At 50.9% G+C, this 24,808-nt stretch overlaps 1 protein-coding gene across 7 annotated transcripts; it reads right to left on the reverse strand.

Moving 5' to 3' along the window:
• Positions 1 to 1,839: 1,839 nt before the first annotated feature.
• DMPK (DM1 protein kinase) lies at positions 1,840 to 24,732 on the reverse strand. 7 transcript variants are annotated; one of them, XM_058195431.1, is made up of 16 exons: positions 23,909 to 24,048; positions 22,657 to 22,718; positions 16,579 to 16,670; positions 15,502 to 15,585; positions 14,122 to 14,217; positions 13,089 to 13,237; positions 12,491 to 12,584; positions 11,961 to 12,161; positions 9,260 to 9,523; positions 8,246 to 8,331; positions 6,869 to 6,974; positions 6,252 to 6,394; positions 5,748 to 5,845; positions 4,867 to 4,943; positions 4,424 to 4,504; positions 1,840 to 3,085 (listed from the first exon to the last, which is right to left on the reverse strand). In XM_058195431.1, exons 4-16 carry the CDS (start codon positions 15,541 to 15,543, stop codon positions 2,987 to 2,989), a joined length of 1,536 nt encoding a protein of 511 aa, XP_058051414.1. In that variant the 5' UTR covers positions 15,544 to 15,585; positions 16,579 to 16,670; positions 22,657 to 22,718; positions 23,909 to 24,048; the 3' UTR covers positions 1,840 to 2,986. The 7 variants fall into 7 exon arrangements, with proteins under 7 accessions (XP_058051414.1, XP_058051409.1, XP_058051410.1 ...); XM_058195426.1 differs by lacking the exon at positions 22,657 to 22,718 and having other exon boundaries at positions 9,275 to 9,523; positions 23,909 to 24,732; XM_058195427.1 differs by lacking the exon at positions 22,657 to 22,718 and having other exon boundaries at positions 15,553 to 15,585; positions 23,909 to 24,730.
• Between the last annotated feature and the right edge of the window lie 76 nt (positions 24,733 to 24,808).

The raw sequence follows: 24,808 nt of genomic DNA on the forward strand, positions 1-24,808 counted from the left end.
TACAGATGCCCCATTGAGTTGTTTTCTTCTGTTGGATGTCCATTAGAACAGTATTTCTCTACCTTGGTTACTTGAAGACGCATGGACTTCAGTTCTTGAATTGAATTGAAGCTTAGCTAGCAGGGGGATCCTGGGAGTTGAAGTCTACCCGTCTTCAAGTAACCAAGGTTGAGAAACACTGCACCAGAGGGTCCCGTCAGTCTCTGTGGGAAGAGACTTGGTCTCTCTACAGATTGCCTCCTCCGTCGTCTTTGTAGGTTATGTGCAGTCCGAGCTGCACCTTGGCACATTCAAACATGCTCCATCTGATTGTGCTGGTAGCTGAGGCAGCCGTTTGGGTTAAAAAAAAACAAACACATTTTGATGAAGCCGTAGGGAAAGCTGCCTTCTACAAACCGATTACTAAAAGCTAGTTAAGATCAACGTGGGTTTCCTTGAGATCCTGGGAATGTTTTGTGGGTCGGCGAGTTCTAATCCCGGCTGCCACGTGTATACCCCACGTGGGAGAACGACTTCATCGCTCGCAATTTCCTTGCTCATCTTGGGCCGAAGCTGTAAAACCTGCATTTGTTCATTCGTTCGTTCATCGAGTTGACCCGGGTTTGTCCCGTCGGCTGTGTGAACCCTCGTCCACACACTTCCATACCGACGAGGGATCGTCGTCTGCACCATCGGCTTCGTTCAGTCCATCTTTCCAGGTTGCAAAATTCAGCCCAGCGCATCGAAGACCCCACCCCCCACGCGAACGGAGGACCTAACCCAGGAGTGACTCCTCTCCCCCAGGATTAAAAAGCCATACCGGTCTACAACCACGGAACCCCGGCTTCATCCCGAAGCGAAGGAAGGGAGAACCTATATTTCCCATCAGATCCGCTTGGATTCTTTGCCGCGAGATGGACGGACCTCAGAAAAACAGTATTAATTTGCTTTTCCTTCCTCTTCCCCTGGCCCTCCCCCCATCCCCATGCATGTCTGTGCCCCCCCCCCCCCCCGTGACCTCTGTAAGAAGCCAGCTGGTGTCTGGCAGCCAAGTTCTCCCCAACCCATCCTTTTGCCTTCATCCCCTCCTGAAAACACATCTGGAAGCTGCCAACAACAACGCTGTCCCTCTCCCCCGGTGCCTTTTGTTACTCTACTACCTGCTCTAAACGTTTGTTACTGTCGTGTCTGAAAAAGCGTTTAAATTATAGAAATCGTGAATGCCTATTTATACTAAAGAGACCGTTTTCACAGCTCAGACTCACCCGAGGACTGTTGATTGACAGCAGGGGAGCGGGGCACGAAGGGGGAGCGGGCGGGAGGGCAGGCCTGCCCCCCAAAAATAATAATGGAGAAGCAGTCCTCGACTTACGACTCCTGCAACTCGGCCCCGAATTTCTCTTGCTGAGCGAGTTGTCGAAAGTGAATTTTTGCCCCGTTTTATGATTTTCCTTCCCACGGTTGTTAAGTGAATCTGGCTTCCCCCGTTGACTTTTGCTTGTGGCAAAAGGGGATCGTGTGACCGTCATAAACGTGAGTCTGTTGCCCAGCTTCTGAATTTTGATCCGTGTGACCACGGGGGTTGCTGCTACGGTCGTAAGAGTGAAAACAGGTCCTAAGTTTACAGGGCTGCTGTAAATTTGAAGTCACTAAATGAGCTCTTGTAAGTAGAAGACTCCCCGCAAAGGGTGAGATGGGAGGGGATTGTGGGAACACAACTGCTTGCATTTGATTCCTCCTGCGGGTGGGTGGGTGGGTGTGCATCTGTGCACTCTCACACCCACGAGTCACTCCCACCCCATCTTCTGTTTTGCATTCGATGCCGGCTGCAAAATCCTAAAGGATTTCCTCCCACAAAGACCAGGAAATAATCCGGCTTTATTCCTACGGGGAAACCAAGAGAGTCTCCCTCCTCAACGGCCGAGTGGCAGAATGTAGAGAGTGCCCTCATGCGCGCAGTCCGTGCACGGCGTTACACAGAGGAGGAATAATAAACATTTGGGGCGTGGAAGGCGAGAGGCACCCAAAGGGGCTTAAGTGGAAAAACCCTAAAACTAGCGGTATGCGCCCCCCTCCTCTCCCCCCCGGCAAGCTCAGTTTTTGCTTCCATGCACTTTCGTTTTAGATAAACATGCACACAACTCTTCCAAACATAGGGACTAGAGACTTGGGTCTCCCGCTTTGAGGCAGGAAGGGCTGCCACGTCCCCATCACATTCGAAATGACTTACAAAAGGGTGGGTGGGTGAAACTGTGGAGGGCTGCAGAGCGGAGGTTGCCAGCTGCTTTCAAACGTGGAGAAGTGCAGATAAAAAGAGTGTCTGGCAGTTTAAAACTAGCATCCCCCTGCAGAGTCCATGGGCACCATAAGGCCCTGCCAGGGAGGGGTGTGTGTGTGGATGGTTGGTGGCCTTCAAAGCACAACCAGAAGGCACCGATTACAGCTGGCCGAGTGCACCCTCGTTTGGCTAATCCTTTCGAGTCCGGCTCTGCTAGCTCCCCGGGACGGGCACCTTCCCCTTCCTCCTCCTCGTGGGGGGGTTGTCGCTTCTGACCCTCATCTCCCAAAGGGGCATCAGGTGCAGAAACGACCCTTGTGACCAGAACGGCAAAAAGTCACGGGAAAAATCTCAAAATTCTTGGCAGCGTCCTGGGCGAAGCCTTCTGGGCACGGTGGCTTCGTCTCGGCTCTTGGGAGGAGCTCCCTTGGGGAACGGTGTGCGTTTCCATTCGGCTGGGGGGGGCGGGGGGAGTCTGTACAGAGAGTGCAAAGATGCTTTGAAAAACAGGGTCCCTGGGTTGTGTCCTCCGCTCCTGCTGCTTCCTCCATGGGGCCGGTGGTCTCGAAGCAAAGGAAGCGCCTGGGAAACAACCAGAGGGGGGCGGCTGGACGTCCGGGACGTGACCCAAGCCAGTCCTCCACCAAAGGGGGTTGTCCCCGTTTCTAGGCTTGCTGGGGCAGCTGTAAGCGGCCGGTGTGCCCGACTCTTCCTTGCCCCGGCCAGGGTTCAAACTGTTTCCGCTCGGCCCCGGTTGAAGGCCTCCAATCCGTGCCCACCGGTGCACAAGAGCAGGTATCCCACGTGGACGATGCAGGGCCTACGTACCTGGAAAGGGAACGCAGACTGGTCAAGATGCCAGGCCCCCCAAGAGGGAGGGGTGGCCGAAAGTAATTGGATTGTAGAGCCCTCATCCCACCCCCTCCTGGGCAGAGAACGGCAGGAGCGGTCTCCAGCTGAAAGACCTGAGCTCCACCTCTTAAGGCTCCTGGTGGCTGAAACACACTTTCATCGGAATTAAAACAGGGAGGAATACCCCTGTTTCAACGGTTGCAAATGCCCAGTTTGAGCCATGGGTGTCGGAGGCTTAAAACAAAAGGTCTCCTCAAGCTGGCCAAAATAACCTAGAAGAGCCACCGCCAATAATCCACCCCAGCCACGTTCTGAAAAAGAAGAACTTGCAAACGTCAGGAGAGTTTTTAGTTTGGGAAGGAAGAGGGGGGGGCTGGGGGGGAGGAACACAGAGAAAAGAGGCTTGTGAAACTACAGGGAGAGAGAAATTTTGGTGGTGGAAAAGCCCCGGAGCCAGGAGAAAACCGTTTATGGGTAGGAAATAGTTCTGCAAGACACGGAGATGATCACAAACAAACAGCTTCAAAATCAGCTTGCTTAAATACGTTCCGTTCCTTCCGGGGTCAGAGGTTATAAGGTTCTGAGTGTGGGGGGGGGAGGTGGGGCGTGGAATATTGGTACAAGGGCAGGGAGAGAATGATGGATGGAGGGGGCTTTTTAACCCCCATCTAGGACAGGGGTCTCCAACCTTGGTCCCTTTAAGACTTGTGGACTTCAGCTCCCAGAGTTCCTCAGCCAGCAAAGCTAACTGAGGAACTCTGGGAGTTGAAGTCCACAAGTCTTCAAGGGACCAAGGTTGGAGACCTCTGATCTAGGAAGACTTTCGAAAGAGACCGGACTACCATTTGTCTGAAAACAGTATAGGGTCTCCTGGCTTGAGCAGGGGGTTGGACTAGAAGACCTCCAAGGTCCCTTCCAACCTGGTTATTCTGAGACCAGGAAACGCCAGTGGGAGTCAAGCATTCTGAACTGGTCCAGTCTTTCAATGCCTCGATTTTTTTTGACTCCAGATTCTTCGAGGCTGGAACAAAGCTGCAGTGATTCTCCTGAGGGAGAAGGCAGCCGAGCAGAGACAGAACGGCCAGCCTCCCCGGGTTCAAATGGGGGGGGCGGGGGGGCTTGGTTCTCAGGGACACAGGCCGATGATGGGCTTCCAGGTTCTGGTGGTGCCCCCAGACTCTGTCCCCATGAAGGAAGGAAAGGGGGGTGTAGAAAACACACACAGACCCACAACTGGCGGGAGGCATGCAGTGGGGGGAGTGCTCGGAGCAAGAAAAGGAAGCGCCGTGCGCCCTAAGAGAGCAGCCGACGTACCCTCGAAAAGAGCAGCAAGTGCCGGTACAGAGGTACCACAAGCGGGTATTCACAGAGCTGGGATGCCACGGGGCCACTTTGCTGAAAAGAGAAAGCAGAGGTCGACGTCAGCAGGGCGCAGCGTCCACCGACGGGCAGGGAAGGGGCGTGGGGGGAACCCCCCGCCTAGTGGCCTCTGTTCCTTGTGTAGCACCTACAGAATGTTCCCAAAACCAAGTTCCTAGTCCTCTTGAAAAGGAAACCCTTCAGTGCCATTTTTCTCCTGTTCTTAACAGAGCCGATGGCTCTTTAAAAGAGACAAAATGTTCAAATGGGGGAAGGGAGATATCAGAGTCCAGGAAAGAGGTGCACAACCCCCCCAAAAAAAACCCCAGCAAAGCTTGGTCGGCTGGACAAAGCCCCTTCCCCCCAGACCCCTGTTTTTCCTCTCCGTAGAGTCTTACGTGGGCTGGCCGTTCCACGCAGTGCAAGAAAGGCCGGCTGAGGTTGGGGGGCCGGGATGGGCTCCAGCCTAAAGCAGCTAGAAGGAAAAGAAAAATGTGGGGCCGAGGGCCTCTCGGCAGGGGGCCGGGACACGCATCCATGCTCAAATGCGTCGGGCATGCGAGCAGCTGCATCGGGCGAGAACCGCTGCACTCCAAAGTGCCAAGCATCGTTTCTTCCATGCTAGGGATCCTCTTCGCATTGTTGAGTGAATTTTCTCCCCGGTTATGACCTTTTTGCCACCGTTGTTAAGCAAATCACTGCAGTTGTTAAGTGAGTCATGCAGTCGTTAAGCAAATCTGGCTTCCCCCATTGACTTTCCTTGGCTGGGAAAGTTAGAAATGATGATCATATACTCCCTTTAGCGACTCTCATCCCGTAACTAATTCCGGGTAGAGTCAGGGTGACTGGATAGAGCTGAGCATTTACTGACCAGATGCCCTTCCTGACACCAACGTGGAGTTCACAGCAGATATTTTTTTCTTTGCGCCCGGGGAGAGAAATATCTGCTGCTACCTAGGATAGAACTCTCAACCTTCCGAACAGGAGGCAATTAGCTTCACCGCTATGCTAACGAGCATATGACCCTGGGAAAGTGCAACCGTCATTCATACATGCCAGTTGCCGAGCATTTTAATTTGATTATGTGACCACAGGGATGCGGCAACGGTCATAAGTGAGAAACCCAGTCCTAAGTCTCTCTCTCCAGTGCTGTTGTAACTTCGAATGGCCACTAAACCCATCAGCTGAGGACTCCCTGTACTTCTTGGGGGAGGGGGAAGGAAGTAAGGCCAGAGCTGATCAGGATGGGAAAGAGTCTACAGGGGAAGACCGGACTTGCCCTCCTCAGTTGCTGCTTTCATGTCTTCGATCTGCTCTTTCAAGCGCTGGATCTGAGCTTCCAGTTCCACATTTCGGCTCTCGGCGTCCTTTAGCTGGCTGGGTGGGAAGGGGGGGAAAAAAACAGACTGTCATCAGAAAGTTGGGGTCTTTTAGAGCAGGGCTCTCCAACCTGGGCAACTCTAAGGCTTGTGGACTTCAACTCCCAGAATTCCTCAGCCAGCAGAGGAATTCTGGGAGATGAAGTCCACAAGTCTTAAAAATTGCCCAGGTTGGAGACCCCTGGCCTGAACCAAATGATCTGTGTTTGGTTGACTTCTACGCCTCGCGGTTCCCCTGGAGAACCTGGTGAAGTTCCGGAGGGACCAGGATGAAGTCTCTCCTAGACCCCCTCCCGGATGCCTCAAGAGGGGCTGATGAAAAATCCAGTCAAGGCAATGGATGGCCAGGCATGATGAAAGCTGGACTCCTTTGGACCACGGAGCTCCCCGCCTCTTCAACTCACCTGGCAAAATTCTGGTTGGCCACCTTGACCACGCTGAGCTCTTGACACAACATCTCCCGGCTCTTCAGTTCCTCCTCGAAGGCCGCCTGCAGTTCGAGAAACATGGACTGGTCCAGTTTCTGCCCATCGGGCAGTTTACAGGCCTAGCGGGAAACACAAGCGGCGGTTCTGTGTAACAGCATGGAGCCTCTGGCCATCCGTGTGGCTTCCGCTGCAGCTCCAGATCCTGCTAATAAAGCCCAGCCCTGCATTTAAGTGTTAGGCAATCTTCTCTCTTTCTCCCTTCTTCTCTTCTTTCCTCTTGTTCTCTTCCCTTCTCCCCCTTCTCTCCACTTTTTCCTTTCTCCCTTCCTCTTCTCTTTTCTCTTTTCCTCTCCTCTCCTTTTCTCCTTTTCTTCTCTCCTCTTCTCTCCTCTCCTCTCTTCTTTTTTCTCCTTTCCCCTCTTCTCTATTTTATTTTTGCACACAGGTCTTTGAAGTGCCTCTTAATTTTCTTTTTTGAAAGTTTTAAATTTCTTTCACTTATTTGCCCCTATCTCTCTCAAATAATCAACAAGCAATGGCCACCAAGCTGCCTGCCGTGAGAGGAGGTAGAGAATTCCGCTTTGTCTACTCACCAGCTCCTCCGGAGGCCTTTCCTGGGCTTCTTCCGACAGCCTCTTCCCAGCAGGATCCACCTCCATGGCGATGGGACTGGGGTCTCTTTCCTTGGGGTCTTTCTGTCTGAGAGAAAGGGAGATTCTCACGAACAGCGTCTCTCAACCCACGGCATCTATATACAGGGAATCCTCGACTTACAACCACCCCTGCAGTGACCGTTTGGACTTATAACGGCACTGAAAAAAAGGGACTTACAACCGTTCTTCAAGTTATCATGGTTGCAGAATCCCTGTGGTCACGTGATCAAAATTTGGACGCTTGGCAACTGGCGTGTATTTATGACGGTTGCAGTATCCCGGGGTCACGTGACCCACTTTTGCGATGACCTGACCAGCAAAGTTAATGGATTTGCTTAATGACCGTGTGACCAACTTAACAGCTGCAGTGGTTCACTGAACAGCTGTGCCAAGTAAGGTTGCAAACGGGGGCAAAATTGAGTTAACATCTGTCTCGTTTAACAGTGGAACTTTTAGGCATGATTGTGGTTGTAAGTCGAGGACTCCCTGTATCTCCAGCTGGTCCTTTTTGCCTCTCCGTGGCTGGGTTTATTTTATTTATTTATGGAGAACAGATCTGTGGCTGCTTGCCATACTACGTAACTCCCGGTGGCTAACAACAACTCCTAAGAAAACAATTGTCATAAAACCTCTAGGGGAAAAAAAATCAAATTAAAATATCCATCACACAATAGCAGAGGTGCTGTATGACAAAACCAACCCACCAACCATACTGGACAGTGGTGGGTTTCAAATTTTTTTTACTACCGGTTCTGTGGGTGTGGCTTGGTGGGCAGGGCGTGGCTTGGTGGGCGTGGCTTGGTGGGCGTGGCAGGGGAAGGTTACTGTACAATCCCCATTTCTTTCTGATCAGCTGGGACTCGGGAGGCAGAGAATAGATGGGAGGGCGGGGCCGGTCAGAATTTTTACTCCTGGTTCTCTGAACTACTCAAAATTTCCACTACCGGTTCTCCAGAACTGGTCAGAACCTGCTGAAACCCACCTCTGATACTGGACCTGTTTAAACTCCTGGCCCAGCTCTTGGGACCAAAACCAGAACTTTGTGCCCTTCTGCGTTTCCCTGGAAAGCTGATGGAGGTGAGGACTTTCCCCCCCACTCCCCCAATGCCACAAAGCTGGGGAATTCTGGGAGTTGAAGTCCACCCATCTTAAAAGATGCTGAGATTGAGAAACAAGGAGGCAAGGCTGAGAACCATCTCTGGATCCAGAACCGTTGTGGAAATCGATACCAGAAAGAAACCTTCAGGTTGCAAGCTCCAGCCCAGCCTTTTACACAATCTTTGCCAAGTACAAAAGGGTGCCAAAAACGCTTCTTACTTCACAGCCGTGTAAGTGTAGGAGTACCCCACGAAGGGCAGCTGCACTCCGAGGGGAGAGGTCTCAATGACGTCCCACAGGGTCTCCTGGAAAAGACAGGCAGGGAGGGAGGGACGTTTCCAATCAGAGCAGACAGGAGCTCAGCCTTTAGCAGAGAGAACCAGAACGGAAGGCAACTTCCCTGATATAAGAGGTTGTGGGGGGGGGGTGTCTTCTTTTTAGGGAGGGGGAGGAAGAGTTTTTCTAGATATCAAGCTGTTGAAACCATCGGGCTTTGCTTAACGTTCTTTTATTTTACTTTTTTTTTTTTTTTTGAACAAGAGATTCTTGAAAAATCTCACACCGTTTTTCTGAAATGGTGTAAGGGAAAAGCGTCCAACTTTTTAAGACTTGTGGACTTCAACTCCCAGAATCCCCCAGCCAGCATAGCATTCTGGGAGTTGAAGTCCACAAGTCTTAAAGTTCAAAGGTTGCACACCCCTGGTCTAGGGTCTCCTGCTCGAGCAGGGGGTTGGACTAGATGACCTCCAATGTCCCTTCGACCTCTATTACAGGTAGTCCTCAACTCACGACCGCAATTCAGCCCCAAATTTCTGCGGCTAACCGAGGCAGTTGTTAAGTGAGTTTCGCCCCATTTTTGCGACCTTTCTTGCCAACAATGGTTAAGCAAATCCCTGCGTTTATGAAGTCAATCACATGGTTTTTAAGTGAATCCGGCTTCCCCTCTGATTCTGCTCATCAGAAGGTCACGAAAGGGGATCACATGACCCCGGGACACCGCAACCGTCATAAGTATGAGTCAGCTGTCTGCTGTCACATGACCGAGGGGAGGCTGCAACAACGGTTGTGTGAGAAACGGTCTTAAGTCACATTTTTCAGTGCCGTGGTTAACTTTGAATGGTCACTAAATGAACGGTTGTAAGTCGAGGACTACCTGTAAAACTCAGCCCAGCCCGACAGCCCCGGGTGCCGCAGAGAGGAAGGAAAAGGGGAGAAAAATAAGAGATCACGTACCCCTCCCCCTCTCACCATGTCGGTGAGACAGTCGTCTACCACGTCGAAGTTGGACGTGTCGGTGGCGTTGGCAAACTCGGGCACAAAAGACGGGCTGCAGTCCCGCAGTCCCTGCCAGTCGATGCCAACGAAGAACGGGTGGTCCTTGAAGTCCTGAACTCCGTTACGTCCCAGGCGCGTCTCCCGAGGACAGATCAGCCCCTCGATCAAGGCCTGAGCTTCCGGAGGGATCTCCGGGGCCGAGAGGGGAAAGCGGAAATGCTCCTTGGAAAAATGAACGTTGGGAGAAAGGAGGAAGCAACAAGTAAGTGAAAGCAGAACAGGGTTTGGGGTATTGCATTGATGACGTTAGCTAGTTTGGTAATGAGACGTCTGCAAGAAATCCCGCAAGTTCAGAAAGCACCAAGAATCTCATAGTCCTCCTCCTCCTCCTCCTCCTCCACAAACCATCCCTCCTTTCTAGCGCTGATGATGTTACCTAGTTATGTCATGAAACGTCTGCAAGAAAACTCAGAGCACACCAAGGACCATGCATATCTCCTTCTCCTCTCCACAAATCACATTCCCCTTTAGCACTGATTATGTTACCTAGATAGGTCATGAAACACCTGCAGGAAAACCACTGTTGTGGCCCCAGCCCACACCCCCAGTGAGGGGGAAGGGCCATCAGGGCTCCCCTCTGTAGGGCCGGCCTCTCTGGCTCAGCTCTAGGAGCCAGAGGCAGGCCAGGTGGAGGAGGTGATGAGGCCTCTGTCTCCTGTATCTCCCCCCCGCCCTGGCAATGCTTCCAGACCCAGCTGTGGACAATCAGTTCTGGTTAGATCCCAGGTTTCGTAGACAAGAGAGGTGGGAACAACAAAAGAAGGGGTGGGGCAGGCCTAGAGAGTGCTGAGTCACGGAGCCACACCCCACAGGGTATAAAAGCAGGAGGGGCTGCTCTACTACTTCGTGACGGACAAAACAAACTGGAGAAAACTTGAGCTGAACTATTTGACTGAGCATTTGGCCTGGATTGCTGTTTGTTTTCTGACTTCCTGGTTGCTCCGGTAACGAGCTTCTGTGACGCTGGCATCAGGGAAGATAAAGAAAACCTTGGCAGATGATTGCTGGTTTGCTGCCAGAGCTGATAGCTGCCGTGGACTAAATTGCTGGCTAATTGAGTCAGTTCACGTGTCTCCCGGACTGAGCTGTGGGGACAGAACAACCACCTAGCTCAGAGACCACCAAGGACCCCACAGTTCAACCCTACAAAGATTCTCCTCTGACAGTAGAAGAGGATACTGTCAACAACTGCACATCTCTGCCCTGGTCCTATTAGACCTCTCAGCGGCTTTTGATACCATCGACCATGGTATCCTGCTGCACCGGTTAGGGAGTTTGGGAGTGGGAGGCACCGTTTATCGGTGGTTCTCCTCCTATCTCTCTGACCGGTCGCAGACGGTGTTGGCAGGAGGGCAGAGATCGACCGCGAGGCCCCTCACATGTGGGGTGCCGCAGGGGTCGATTCTCTCGCCTCTCCTGTTCAACATCTATATGAAGCCACTGGGTGAGATCTGGGTGGTTTTGGGGTGAGGCACCAACTGTACGCTGATGATACGCAACTGTACTTTTCCACCCCAGGCCATCCCAACGAAGCTATCAAAGTGCTGTCCCGGTGTCTGGAAGCTGTATGGGTCTGGATGGGGAGAAACAGGCTCAAACTCAATCCCTCCAAGACGATGTGGCTGTGGATGCCGGCACCCCAGTACAGTCAGCTGCAGCCGTGGCTGACTGTTGGGGGCGAATCATTGGCCCCAATGGAAAGGGTGTGCAACTTGGGCCTCCTCCTGGATGGACGGTTGTCTTTCGAAGATCATCTGACGACCGTCGCCAGGAGGGCTTTTTACCAGGTTCGCCTGGTTCACCAGTTGCATCCCTTCCTTGACTGGGATGCCTTATGCACGGTCACTCATGCTCTGGTTACCTCTCGCTTGGATTACTGCAATGCTCTCTACATGGGGCTGCCCTTGAAGAGCACCGGGAGGCTCCAGTTGGTTCAGAATGCAGCTGCGCGGGTGATAGTGGGAGCCTCACGTTGCTCCCATGTAACACCACTCCTGCGCAGTCTGCACTGGCTACCTGTGGTCTTTTGGGTGCACTTCAAGGTGTTGGTGACTATCTTTAAAGCGCTTCATGGCTTAGGGCCAGGGTACTTACGGGACCGCCTGCTGTTACCGAATTCCTCCCACTGACCTGTACGCTCGCACAGAGAGGGACTCCTTAGGGTGCCGTCCGCCAAGCAATGTCGGCTGGCTGCCCCCAGGGGGAGGGCCTTCTCTGTGGGGGCTCCCACCCTCTGAAACGAACTTCCCCCTGGACTTCGGCAACTGCTGGACCTTCGGACTTTCCGCCACGAGCTGAAGACCTATTTGTTTGTTCGCGCAGGACTGGCATAGGATTTTAATTAGTTTTAATGTTTTAATATTTTAAAATTTATGGGGTTTTATTCTAAATGTTTTAATTCGGCCATTTGTGTAATAAGTTTTTTAATTCATGGTTTTATGTGTATATTGCTGTCGTTTTTATTTTGGTTGTAAACCGCCCTGAGTCCCTCGGGAGAAGGGCGGTATAAAAATTTAATAAATAAATAAATAAATAAATAAATCTCGGTCCAGCAATGGGGCACGTTAACCCACCCCTCCCAATCCCTCCGGCCACCAACCTTGAAGTGCAGAATCTTGCCATAGGTCTCCACGACGGAGTCGGCAAAGAAGGGGGTGTGCCCAAAGAACATCTCGTAGGCAAAAATGCCCAGAGACCACCAGTCGCATTCTGTGCCGTAGGAATGAAGCCCATCTTCCACTGCTCGCAAGATCTCCGGGGAGAGGTAATCTGGGGTGCCCACTGCCACTGTGGAACAGACCTGCCACCGTGAGAATGGGGATGAGAACCTCGGAACCAGCGTCCCAACTGCCCCATGATACGGCCCAGGTGGGGTTGGGGGGGGGTCTTTGGAAAGCCCACGAGCAGGGGGCAGAGAGTGGGATCCCCCTCAGCTGTCCCTCCCAGACTGCCTTGAAGCACAGACCCTCCACTGGCAATCCGTAGTTTGTGTGTAGCTTTGATAGAAAATCAGAAAGGTCTGTGGGTCCAAACCAAGCCCCCTTGGCCACCATTAAGCCATGATGGTTATTTTCCTCCTAAAATCCACGCTCTTAAGAGTTGCCCGCCCCACTCGGTCGGAAGCCTCACCGTCCCGTCTTCTCGAAGCTTGAGGCAGGATCCGAAATCCCCCAGCCGGATGTGGCCACACCGATCGAGAAGGATGTTGTCGGGTTTGATGTCCCTGACAGGCAGAGAGCGGATACGATTGGCAAGGAGGATGGGCACAAGTGAACTCAGGACATGCCGATAATCCTCGACTTAGGGCCCCAAATTCATGTTGCTAAGCAAGGCATTTGGTAAGTGAGTTTTGCCTCATTTTATGACCTCAAGGGAATCCCTGCAGTTCCTAAGCTGGTGACGAAGTTAAGTGACTCCATCTTCCCCATCGACTTTGCCTGTCAGAAGGTCGCATAAGGGGATCACGTGACCCCTGCAACCGTCATAAATATGAACCAGTCGCCAAGCGTTCGAATTTTCATCACCTGACTCTTGGGATGCTGCAAGGGCCGTGTGGAAACTGGTCCTAAGTCCCTTTTCTGAGTGCTGCTGTAACTTTGAACGGGGGTCACTAAACCAGGGGGTTGTAAGTTGAGGATTACCTGTGCATGAGAAGAGATTGCAAACATCTGGCGGAGCAGCCTCTGCTTCCTCAGACCCTCCCCCACCCCACCCCCGGCCTACGTACCTGTGCACGTAACCCAGGGTGTGGATGGAGTCAATGGCCATCACCATCTCAGCCAAGTAGAACCGGGCCATCTCCAGAGGGATGCGGTCGCCAAATTTGCTCAGCAGAGTCAGGAGGTCGCCCCCGACGTAGTAGTCCATCACCAGGTACTAGAGGAAGGCAGAAAGAGAAGGACTCGGGAGGAGGGGCCATGCCATCTCCATCACAGCACAGACTCAAGTCTAGTATGGTGTAATACTAGAGTTATATGACTGCAGGGAGGGGAGGGGAGATTATAGGATATAGTTTATTCTATGCTATATACTCGATACCAGGGGTCTCCAACCTTGTCAACTTTAAGCCTGGAGGACTTCAACTCCCAGAATTCCCCAGCCAGCTTTGCTGGCTGGGGGATTCTGGGAGTTGAAGTCCGCCAGGCTTAAAGTTGACAAGGTTGGAGACCACTGCTCTATACCAGGGGTGTCAAACCCGATTTCTTTGGCTGTGGTTGACCTCAGGGGGGCACGGGGGGGGGGGGAGAGGGCGTGGCCAGCTCAACGTCATTCATGTCAGGGGCGCCTGTGGAGGCCCAAGCGCTCTGCCAGGAAAAACAGGCTCCCGAGCTCAGTTTTGGGCTGCAATGTCCTCCTGCAACCCTCTGGCAGTGAAAATGGAGGTTCCAAGCGGTGTTTTCACTGGTAGAGACCCCGCGGTTTCCAGTCCCCTTCACTGTTTCCAGGGTGGCCCCTCAGGCCAGATCTAAGCACCCCACTGGCCGGATCCGCCCCCCCCCCGGGCCTTGAGTTTGACACCCCTGCTCTATACTATACTATGTGCTATGCTATGCACTATATACCGCGTGCTACATACTACACGCTCTGTAGTTAGTATATAGTGGACAGTATATAGTACAGCGTAGTATTATAATATTTCAAATTTTGATGCCACCCATCTCCTCTGTAAGGCGACTCAGAGGTCTACATAAACTGAGGTCGGCCCCAGCCACCTAAATGCTAAAACCAATGATGCTCCCATCGGCTAGGGTGGGGCTCACCAGGTAATTCTCATCCTGGAAGGCAAAATGCAGCTGCGTAATCCAGCGTTTGTCTCCATTGACCAGGACGTCCCTCTCCTCCCTGAAGCAGGAAACCTGGAGGAGCAGAGATGAGATTTCAAAGAGATGGAGATCCCTGGGCAAACCTGCTGCTTCGTATAGTGACGGGCATGAGTGGATGAGGCTCTATCTACAGTTCTCTTGTTCAGAGGTCTCCAACCATGGCAACTTTAAGACTTGTGGACTTCAATACCCAGAATCCCTCAGCCAGCAAAGCAAAGCTGGCTGAGGAATTCTGGGAGTTGAAGTCCACAAGTCTTAAAGTTGCCATGGTTGGAGTCCCCTGCCCCCTCCCTGCTGAGACCAGTTGGTCTCAGGCCACCTATTGTCAAAAAAACACTTTCTGCCATCGATGTAGGAAATACTTTATTTATTTTTATTTTATTTATTTATTTGTCACAACAGTATATAAAAGCGTAAGCATGAAATTACTATATGATATATAAGCATATATATAAGCAGAAGCATCAAATAACCATAAGAATTGGATATAATCAAAGGGAACATTAGGACAGGAACGGTAGGCACGCTGGTGCTCTTATGCACGCCCCTTACAGACCTCTTAGAAATGGGTGAGGTCAATTGTAGACAGTTTTTGGTTAAAGCTTTGGGGATTTTGGGAAGAGACCACAGAGTCTGGTAGTGCATTCCAGGCATTAACAACTCTGTTACTGAAGTCATATTTTCTGCAATCAAGATTGGAACGGTTCACCTTAAGCTTAAATCTATTGTGTGCGCGTGTATTGTTGTGATTGAAGCTGAAGTAGTCTTCGACAGGAAGGACATTGTAACAGATGATTCTATGAGTTAAACTCAGGTCATGTCAAAGGCGGCTGAGTTCTATACAGGCAGTCCTTGACTTATAAGCATTTGTTTAGTGACCATTTGAAGTTACAATCACCGATTTTCACACTTACAACTGTTGCAGCATCCCCATGGTCACATGATCAAAATTTGGGCACTTGGTCACCAAGTTGTATTTACGATACATCCCGGGGTCTGCCCAATTTACTTAACGACTGCAGTGATTCGCTTAACAGCCGTGGCAAAAAAAGCTCGTAAAAATCGGGCTTGATATCTTGAATAGCCATGGAAATTCCAGTCTGAATTGCGGAAAAGTTGGGAGACCAAACAACATGTCTTAAGAAAATCTGCATTGAAAAAAGAAATCAAGGCAATTTTTCTTGGTTTCTTGAGCGGCAAAGTGATAAAGGAATCCGGCTGAAGGGACTTATGCCAACCTGGATCAGACCCAGCACTGATGGAAATCCTGCCTAGGTAGCCATGATGGCTTGGCAGTTGTTCTGCCTCTAGTCTTACCTCTCCCCGTTTCAACATGTCCCATTTGTTCATTATTTTCATGGCATATACCTGGGAGGTCCTCTTCTGCTTCACCACTGCCACCTGCGCAGGTAAAACAAATTCAATTATAAATAAATAAATAAATAAAAAATAAATAAAACAGTCAAGAGAGACACATGCAAGATTAAACGAACAATGAAAGTCCTGTTGTCAGCTGCTACCTTTTGCTCGCTTGTGCTTCGCTGCTATGTGGAGACAGACTGCCATGAATTGTGGGGAGAAAGAATGTAAGTCGGGGAGGGGGGGATGCGTGGGGAAGCGAAAGTAAGTGGTGCATCTCCTTGAGAAGCTGCCTCAAGGTCACCCAGCTGGAAGAACGTGGGAACCGCATACCAAACTACACTTGAACTGTCCCTTAGGAAAGCATCTGGCCTGAACCTGATTGGAGAAACTGGGCAGGGCAGCAAGAGATAGTTAAGGGGGTGGGTGGGGGGAGGAGAACTTGGGGATTTTGGCACGTGGTTCTCAGTTCTAGCTTTGCTATATGCTTGATGGCTAATAAAACGATACATTCCTCAACAAATGGAGCCAAGGATCATTTCTATTCTAGAGGTTTGTGGCAAGTCTGACACCTCTATTAGCTTACGCATCGTTGGATTCCCAATTTGGTCTGCCTGGGAAGGCTGGCATCAATCTTGCCGGTCTGAATGCGAGTCTCCCCTCCTTCCCTTTAGGTTCATGAGAACCAGGGAGGGTCAAGTCTGAGATGCGTTCTCAGATTACCTTTCTGCCCTGGGACTCAGATTCCTTTTATCCCTTGTCTTAGTTACGGATCTTCTTCTGCTCCTCAAGGTTATTCCTTCAGCCCATTATGACGGACTAGGTGCATCATTCCAAACCTCCTTCCCACCACCCCAGACTTGTCTAAAATCTTTGGAAAAAAATCCTAAAATATAAAGACAGTTTCATTTCATACTGTTCCATCCACTTTTGCTATGACAGAGGCATCTCCAAAGGCTGGTTTTTACTAGCAAGGGCCTCCCTTTGGGGTTGTCTAAAGCTACCCTCTAGTATTGGCCCGTCTCTCTTCCTCACCTCGCTTAAAGCTCCTCGGCCGATCACTTTTAGGATCTCAAAGTCATCTCGCTGCAGCCGGAGCTGTTTTAGTCTGGAGGTTACCGGCTCCGCTGGAGAAAAGGAGAAGAAGGAGAAGGACATTATTGGGGCTCCTCATATAATGCCCACTTTGGGTTAATTAAATTAAATATCCAGGAACCCTAAACTGCAGGGGTTAAAGGAGGAGATGCGAGACACCATCTCACTATGTTCTGGTCCTGCCTTAGGGTTAGAGCAGGAGTCAGCCACCTGCAGCTCTGGAGCCACATGTGGCTCTTTCATCCCTCTGCTGCGGCTCCGTCACTGGTTGGCTCCACAATCTATAGGGCTTTCGGTTAGGGCAGGTAGAGGAAAAAGGACACCGCACTGGGAGGAGTCTTTATGGTGGAGGAACTGGACTTCCAGTCAGCTCCAGAATTGAATGGAGGGCTTCCGGTTAGGAGCTTTGTGGCTATTTGACTGTTGAAGGTTGCTGACCCCTGGGTTAGGGCATGAAAGCCAGCTGGGAGACTTTGAGCCGATCACCAGGAGATGGTGAGTTCTAGTCCCTTTCATACCTTTAGGTGTGAATGCTGGCTGGGTGGCTTTCCGCCAGGCCCTCTCTCTCAGCCCAACCCACCTCACAGGGTTGTTGTTGTGGGGAAAATAGGAGGAAGGTGTGCTGGATATGTTTGCTGCCTTGAATTATTTGTAAAGGTGGTATGTAAACAAACAAACGTTGATGGTGATTTGGCTCAGTGAAAAGGCAAGAGTCATTTGTCAGTGAAATGGGTGGCACATACATTTAATCAACCAATCAATAATTTTTTTTCCTTGCTTGCAGTGGCCTGGCCCTTTAAGCCCCCTGGCCCCAGCCAATCTCTCGTCCCCAAATATTAATAGCCACGCAGAGGATGGGCATCCCGCCACAGCCATCCTGGACCTGTGACTCAGCTAGCCGCAAGGACTGAGCTGCACGCCTTAAAAATAAATGGGTGGGTGGAAAAAATTAAGCGGAGGTGGGGGCAAGAATCCACGTGACCTGCAACCAGGAAGAGGTCAGGTGGCCATCAAATTTAACCTCCCCGGGTGACTCAGCTGCCAGCCTGCCCAGATAGCCAGATTTGGCAGCGGAGAAGAGGAATAATAAGGTCTTCAAGGATCTCAAACAACTTCCTCACATGGCGACCCAGAGATCAAGCAAAGAGATCCAGGAGGAGCCGGGTGGGGGTGGGGACGGGGTGTTGGCAGGAGAACAGCTAAACCGGCTGGCAAAGAAGCAGCGTAAAAATAAAAATAACTGCAGGATGTGATCAAGGCAGCTGGAATGGGACGCATTCAGGGAGGGGAGCAAGGCGCCCAGAGGCTACGCAAACAGCACAAGGTGGCGGAGGAGGAAAAGTCCCCGACTGGCGCCATGGATGGGAAGGGGGAGGCCAGGCTCATCATTTCCAATAGGCACCTTGGGCAAGGGTCCTCAAAGGCTGCGGGAGGAGGGCCTGAGGCAGTCCAGCAAAAGTACTGACCACCCTCCAGCACACTTCTGGCTCCCTCTGGTTTAGGTGGCATTGCGGTCCCTGTGGCAGCAAAGTTGTCTTGGACTGCATCTTTGCAAGAGAGAGGGAGGGAAGGAAGTGAGAAGGGAGAGAGAGAACGGATGGATGAAAGGAAGGAAGGAAGGAAGGAGGAAGGAAGGAAGGAAGGAAGGAAGAAAGGAAGGAAGGAAGGAAGGAAGGAAGGAAGGAAGGAAGGAAGGAAGGAAGGAAAGGAATGAGGGAGAGAAGGAAGGAAGGAAGGAAGGAAAGAAAGAAAGAAAGAAAGAATGGAGGGAGGGAGGGAAGGAAAGATAGGGAAGGAAGGAAGGGAAAGGAATGAAGGAGGGAAGGAAGGAAAGAAGGAACACAAGAACAGAGGGAGAGATGGAGTGTTCCTGTGTTTTTATATACCACTCAGAATCTGGGGATACGGGTGGTATAAGGAAACCTGTTCTTAATAAATGAATAAATTCTCCAGGTAGAGAATCATCTTGTTACCAGTACCTTAAGTCAACTCATTTTTTTTAAAAGGAGGGGCATTAAACATGAAGGGACAAATTTGGACAGAAGGCCTGCAAGGAGCCTCCTTCCCCAAGAATCTCCCAGCGGCAGCTGAGAACTGGAGGCAGACCTGCTAAGAAGCCCCTTCCTGCTTCCTTCTCCGAGGGGAAGAGAGAAAACAGCTGGCTGGCAGCAGCTGATGCTTGGCACCCACCAAGAAAGGACCGAAATAGGACCAAATTCCAAGGGCAGAAGGGAAACAAGCAGGTTTTTTTTTTCCCATTCTCATATTTCTTAAATTTCCGACACAGCAACATTGGGCAATTGGGTGTAATTTTCAGGAAGAATTTAAAAATAATTAGTATTAATTATTATAAGGCACACAAATATTACGATTCTGGGCATTATCAGAGAACAAATGCTGTTGTACAGCCTAGATCCATTTGGAGTCAACTTCAGTAGCCATAGAGATCAAACACTTTAAAAGAGTTATTTGCAAAATTTTGAAAATACGGAGTATCCCAGTTTATCTGGGGCTTCTCAGACTGGCTTTGGAAATCCCATCTGTCTGTCTATCTCATCTACCGTCCACCCACTCTCTCATCCATCTATCTATCTATCTATCACCTATATTATTTTCCATCCATGCATCCATGCATCCAAGCATCCATCCATCTAGCCTTCATCCATCTATCTATCTATCTATCTATCTATCTATCTATCTATCTATCTATCTATCTATCTATCTATCTATCTATCACCTGTTATTTACCATCCATCCATCCACTCTCTCATCTATTTATTCATTCATCCATCTATCCATCTATCTATCTATCTGTCTGTCCGTCCGTCCATCCATCCATCCATCTCTCACCTATGTTATTTACCTACCTACCTACCATCCATCCATTCCCTCTCTCATCTATCTATTCATTTATTCATTCATCTATCTTTCATCTATCCATCCATCCATCCATCTCTCACCTATGTTATCTACCTACCATCTGTCCATCCATCCGTGTCCATCCATCCATCTGTGTCCATCCATCCATCCATCCATCCACTCTCTCTCATCTCTTTCTCTCCTATATTATCTACCTACCTACCTACCATCCATCCATCCATCTCTCTTATTTTATCTACCTACCTACCATCCATCCCTCCATCCCTCCACTCTCCCTCTCATCCGTCCACTTCTGCCTGCTTGATTGCAGTTACCCGTCACCTGCAGAGATGCTCAGTTCTTGCAAGGAGTCCAGCAGGCCAGGAGGTATCTTGGGTTCCTGGAGACCAGGGGTTATTTTTGGCCTCTTCCAACAGATACACAACCCTCCAGCCAAGAGCAGGGTCGGGGGTGGGGGGGTCAGCCTCCCTCCCCAGCCGAGCCAAAAGCCTTGCCAGACACAGGGAGAGAAGCTGCGCCGTTGGGTGCCTATTTCGGGCACCGGCCGGGTTGGGAATCTGGGCTTGCAACAATTCTCAGATTCCAGCTGGGCCCTGGGAGACTAGCTGCTCACGGCTGGGGATGGGGGGGGAAGGGGGCGTGGAGCATTCCTGCCCATGGAAACTTTTATGCAGTAAACACACTGTCAAAAGTCCAAAGGTGCAGCTTTTATCCAGACTCAGCCAGGTTTGGTCTCAAAAAAAGTGATTTTTGCAGTCCCTATCAAGAGCAAAGGGCTTTGGAGCATATGCAGAGTGCTTCTCACCACGGTGCAGCTAGTCTCCAGGTGAGGCCTGAAGCTGAGGGTGAAATTCCACACATACGGGTAGTCCTCGATTTACAACCGCAACGGAGCCCAACATTGTCTGGTGTTAAGTGAAACATTTATTTTGTCCCATTTTCTGACCTTTCTCGCCACAGTTGTTAAGTGAATTGCTGCAGTGGTTCAATTAGTAACATGACAGTTAAGCGAATCTGGCTCCCTCATTGATTTGGCTTGTCAGGAGGTCGCAAAAGGGGATCACGTGACCCTGGGACACTGCGACCGTCATAAAGAGGAGTCAGTTGCCAAGCATTTGAACCTTGGCCACGTGATGATACAATGCCCATCAGTCATTTCCCCCCAATCCGGCTGTAATTTTGAACAGTCACTAAATGAACTGTTGTAAGTTGAGGGCTAGCTGTACTTCATGACAGGGGTCTCCAACCTTGGTCCCTTTAAGACTCGTAGACTTCAACTTCCAGAGTCCCTCAGCCAGCAAAGCCTGGAGATCATCTAGTCCAGGGGTCTCCAACCTTGGTCCCTTTAAGACTTGTGGACTTCAACTCCCAGAGTCCCTCAGCCAGCAAAGCTTGGAGGTCATCTAGTCCAGGGGTCTCCAACCTTGGTCCCTTTAAGACTTGTGGACTTCAACTCCCAGAGTCCCTCAGCCAGCAAAGCCTGGAGATCATCTAGTCCAGGGGTCTCCAACCTTGGTCCCTTTAAGACTTGTGGACTTCAACTCCCAGAGTCCCTCAGCCAGCAAAGCTTGGAGGTCATCTAGTCCAGGGGTCTCCAACCTTGGTCCCTTTAAGACTTGTGGACTTCAACTCCCAGAGTCCCTCAGCCAGCAAAGTCCACAAGTCTTAAAGTTGCCAAGGTTGGAGAGCCCTGCTTCAGGAAACTTTTGCAGCATCCCTATGTCACCAAACAGAGGAGAGGATCTTTGACCTTTCCTTTGAAGCTTGGACAGATATACGGTACATCTGTTTAGTGGCCGTCCAAAGTTACAACAGCAAGGGGGAAAGTGACTTACAACCGTTCCTCGCACTTATAACGATCGCCGCATCCCCACGGTCACGAGATCAAAATTGGAGCCCTTGGCGAGTGGGGCGCATTCACGAGAGTCACTGCCTTTCGGAGTCACGGAATCGCCACTTGCAACCTTCTCGCTGGCGTTTGCCCAGAAAACTCAACAGCAGAAGCGGATTCATTTAACAACCATATGATTTGCTTAACAACGGCAACGTTTCACTTAAGAAACTTTCCCAAAAAACACAACATCAGGCACAACTGACTTAACTTGCTTAGCAGTGAAATTCTGGGTCCATTTGTGGCCATAAATGGGTGGAGAACCCATTTTTCCTTTCAGGTTAAGGACGTCCGAAGCCTCTTCTGTCTGTCGGAACCTCTTAATTTTGAGCCCTGGAGGAAGCCGCAAATGGTTAACGGCTAAATCCAGGCCGTCTCCTGCCCTTCGCAGCCTTGCTTTGAAAACTTCTCCCTGCCCCACTTCACCCCATCCCTCGGCAGGCCTGCTCCAGTCCCTGCAGGGCCACGTTTGCAAGGAAAAAGCAAGGAGAACCCAGCAGTTTCTTCCCAGGAATCAAGAGCAACGGAGAAGAGAGCAAGAAAAGAGCCCAGCCTGCCCTACGCAGGAGGCCTTTTATGGCATTTTCCAAAGTTACAGCAGCCGAGAAACTCCTCACAGGAGGCCCAGAAGCGCCACGCTCTGCTCTGCCCCACTGATCTCCCAGATGACGCCTCGCCCAGAATCGAGGGTTATAAAAACAGAAGCGATCTTGGTCTTCATCAGGGATGTCCAACTTTGGCCACTGGAAGACTTGTGGACTTCGATTCCCAGAATTCCCCATCCAGCATTCTGGGGGCCCAAGTCCACAGGTCTCCATACTACCAAGGTTGGGCACCCCTTGGTCTTCACCAAGGCCGGACCAAGCAAGTCCTGTTAAGACTCAGATCTTCAATCCATCAGAATAGAGCTGGAAGGGACCTTCTAGTCTTCTAGTCCAGCCCCCCTTCTTCAAGCAGGAGATCCTATACAGTTCCAGACAAGTGGCTGTCCAGCCTCTTCTTAAAAGCCTCGAGTGATGGAGCACCCACGACTTCTGGTGGCAAGCTGTTCCACTGGTTAATTGTCTTCACTCTTAGGAAGTCTCTCCTTTCTCCTTGCTTAGTTTCCATCCATTGTTTCTTGTCCTGCCTTCTGGTGCTTTGGAAAATAAATTGACCCCCTCCCTCTTCTTTGTGGCAGCCTCTCAAATATTGGACGACTCCTATCATGTCACCCCTAATTTTTCTTTTCTCTAGACTAGACATACCCAGTTTCTGCGCCCGTTCTTCATGTGTTTTTGTCTCCAGGCCTTTAATCTTCTTAGTTGCTCTTGCAAAAAACAAAACAAAAAAAGACCTTACTTTCTCATGAGTAAACCACAAAGAATCATGGACTCCTAGGGCTAGAAGGGACCTTAAGAGGTCTTCCAGACCAACCTCCAGTCCAATGCAGGAGTCGGTACTTATTGGAGAAACCAGGCAGTCTCCTCTACTCAACCCCCCCCCCCCAGCTCTCACTTCCACGAAGGAGACCGGGCTTAAAAGATGAGGGAGCAACAACGTTGTGTGAAGAGATTCAAAGTTTGGTCCTGCCTCCAGTCAGAGGGAAATAAGGAAGTGCTAATTCAAAAGTAACTTAAACCCCACAGCCACAAATCCAGGCTTCCAAGTTCCCGGATGATCTCAATAATAAATACAACTCATCAAGGTAAATGGTGACTGTCGAAGAACAGGTTAAATTGCATCCATTCCTCTCTGTCACTTTAGACTTTTCTTGGGAACAAATTCCCAGAAGTGTGACCCACAACCCACAGTCAGGCACTCACAGCTTAATTTATGAAAGGTTGGTGGGTGTCGCTTTCAACACCCCAAAAGCACACCGATTACAATTGAATCTTTTTCCCAAGTTTCAGACTAACTCAAGTCTAAGTAAGTGGTAAAATAGAATTGAAGGTGTTTTATTTAATTATTCACTCTGTGTGTGTGTGTGTGTGTTTACTTTGTATTGATTTATAAATAACTCAAGGCAACCAACGCACACAATACTTCCTCCACCTGTTTTTCCCAACCACCACCTTGTGAAGTAAGTTGGGCTGAGAGGGAAGGACTGGTCCAAAGTCACCTAGCCAGCTTTCATAATCCTAAAACAGGACTAAAATTCATCACCTGGAGACTGGGCCAAACTCACCTGACTGGCTTTCATACCTAAGGAGCTGCTAGAACTCTCTTATCTCCTAGCGATTGGCCCAAAGTCACCCAACTGACTTTCAGGTCCATGAAGGGACTAGAACTCATCGTCTCCCAGTTCCTATCTTGGTGCCTTCACCCCTAGATCCAACCAGGTATGCCGCCCATCTCACTTGCAAAACAACTCTGGGCAGCTCTGCCCCAAAGCCACAAACTCCCTGGAAATCTGTAGCGCAACCCTCCACCCCACTTCTCCTCACTGCCCTCTTTAGGGCAGCACATCAACCCTCAAGTTCTTCCCGGCCCCCCATAAGAGCTGCCAACAGGACTCACCCCACTGCAGGAACTCTGTGATGTATTTCTCCTGGGCCAGGGGCGAAGTGCTCAGCTCATGATGCACGCAGAGCAGGAGGTCCACCAGCGTCTCCAAGCCCACCACGCTGCGGTCAAGTACCAGCTCCTCCAGTTTCTTCAGTCGGACCTCTGCTGCCATGGGGCCAGCTTGGCCGGTTGCTGCGGACACCCCAGGTTAGATACACTGATTGCGAGGTCTCCGGCTGCACAGCGGTGGAAGGGGCTACGTCGAGCGGGCACCCTCCCGGCCGACCATCTCCTTCCTGGGTGGCCGCACGAGTTCTTTAATTCACCTGTTTCTTGGAAGGGATGTCCTGCACGGAAATGCTCTGTGTCCCACCAAAAGAAAGCTGGATGGCTTCTTCACAACTCCTGTCGCACGCAAGAGATTTCTCTTTCTTGCACACTCCAGTTTTAGCTTTTCCTCCCTTCCTGGTGCACACTCAGGGTCTTCCCATCCCCACCACGACCCCCAACACAAACACACACACAGAGCCCCCCCCCTCTTCCCGGCCTGGCTCTCCTGCCTGCCTTGTGGCCACCCAGAGTGGAAGCGCTGAGGTTCTTTTTCCCTCCCGGAGCACACAAACACGCAACACGCCAGCTTTCCACGCCTTTCCCAGTGTCCCAAGTGTGCTGCCTTTCAAGCCAAAATAGGCTCCCTCTCCGGGTCTTGCACGCTCCCTCCCCACACCCCGTCCCTCCGTCCGTCTGTCCGTCACTGGCTGCCCGTGCTTGGCACACCCTGTGGCTGGCCTTCTCTGGCTCTTCTGCCGAGTTCCAGGCGCCCAAAACATCCCCCCCCCGGGGCCCCTCTGCGGGGTGGGGTGAGGGTGGGGAGAAAAGCACCAGCCCTCTTTCTGCCCCCCTCCCGGGCTC

This window comes from Ahaetulla prasina, chromosome 10 (genome assembly GCF_028640845.1).
Source record: "Ahaetulla prasina isolate Xishuangbanna chromosome 10, ASM2864084v1, whole genome shotgun sequence".
NCBI classification, from domain to species: Eukaryota; Metazoa; Chordata; class Lepidosauria; order Squamata; family Colubridae; genus Ahaetulla; species Ahaetulla prasina.

Excerpts from the sequence above, each read along its gene's own strand:
- DMPK (XM_058195425.1), bottom strand. The coding sequence starts at position 24,068 with ATGGCAGCAGAGGTCCGACTGAAGAAACTGGAGGAGCTGGTACTTGAC. Across the intron at positions 14,218-15,501 it reads ACATGTTGAAACGGGGAGAG|GTTTCCTGCTTCAGGGAGGA; the intron begins GTAAGACTAGAG and ends CTGCTCCTCCAG. Across the intron at positions 12,162-12,490 it reads AGCTTCGAGAAGACGGGACG|GTCTGTTCCACAGTGGCAGT; the intron begins GTGAGGCTTCCG and ends TCACGGTGGCAG.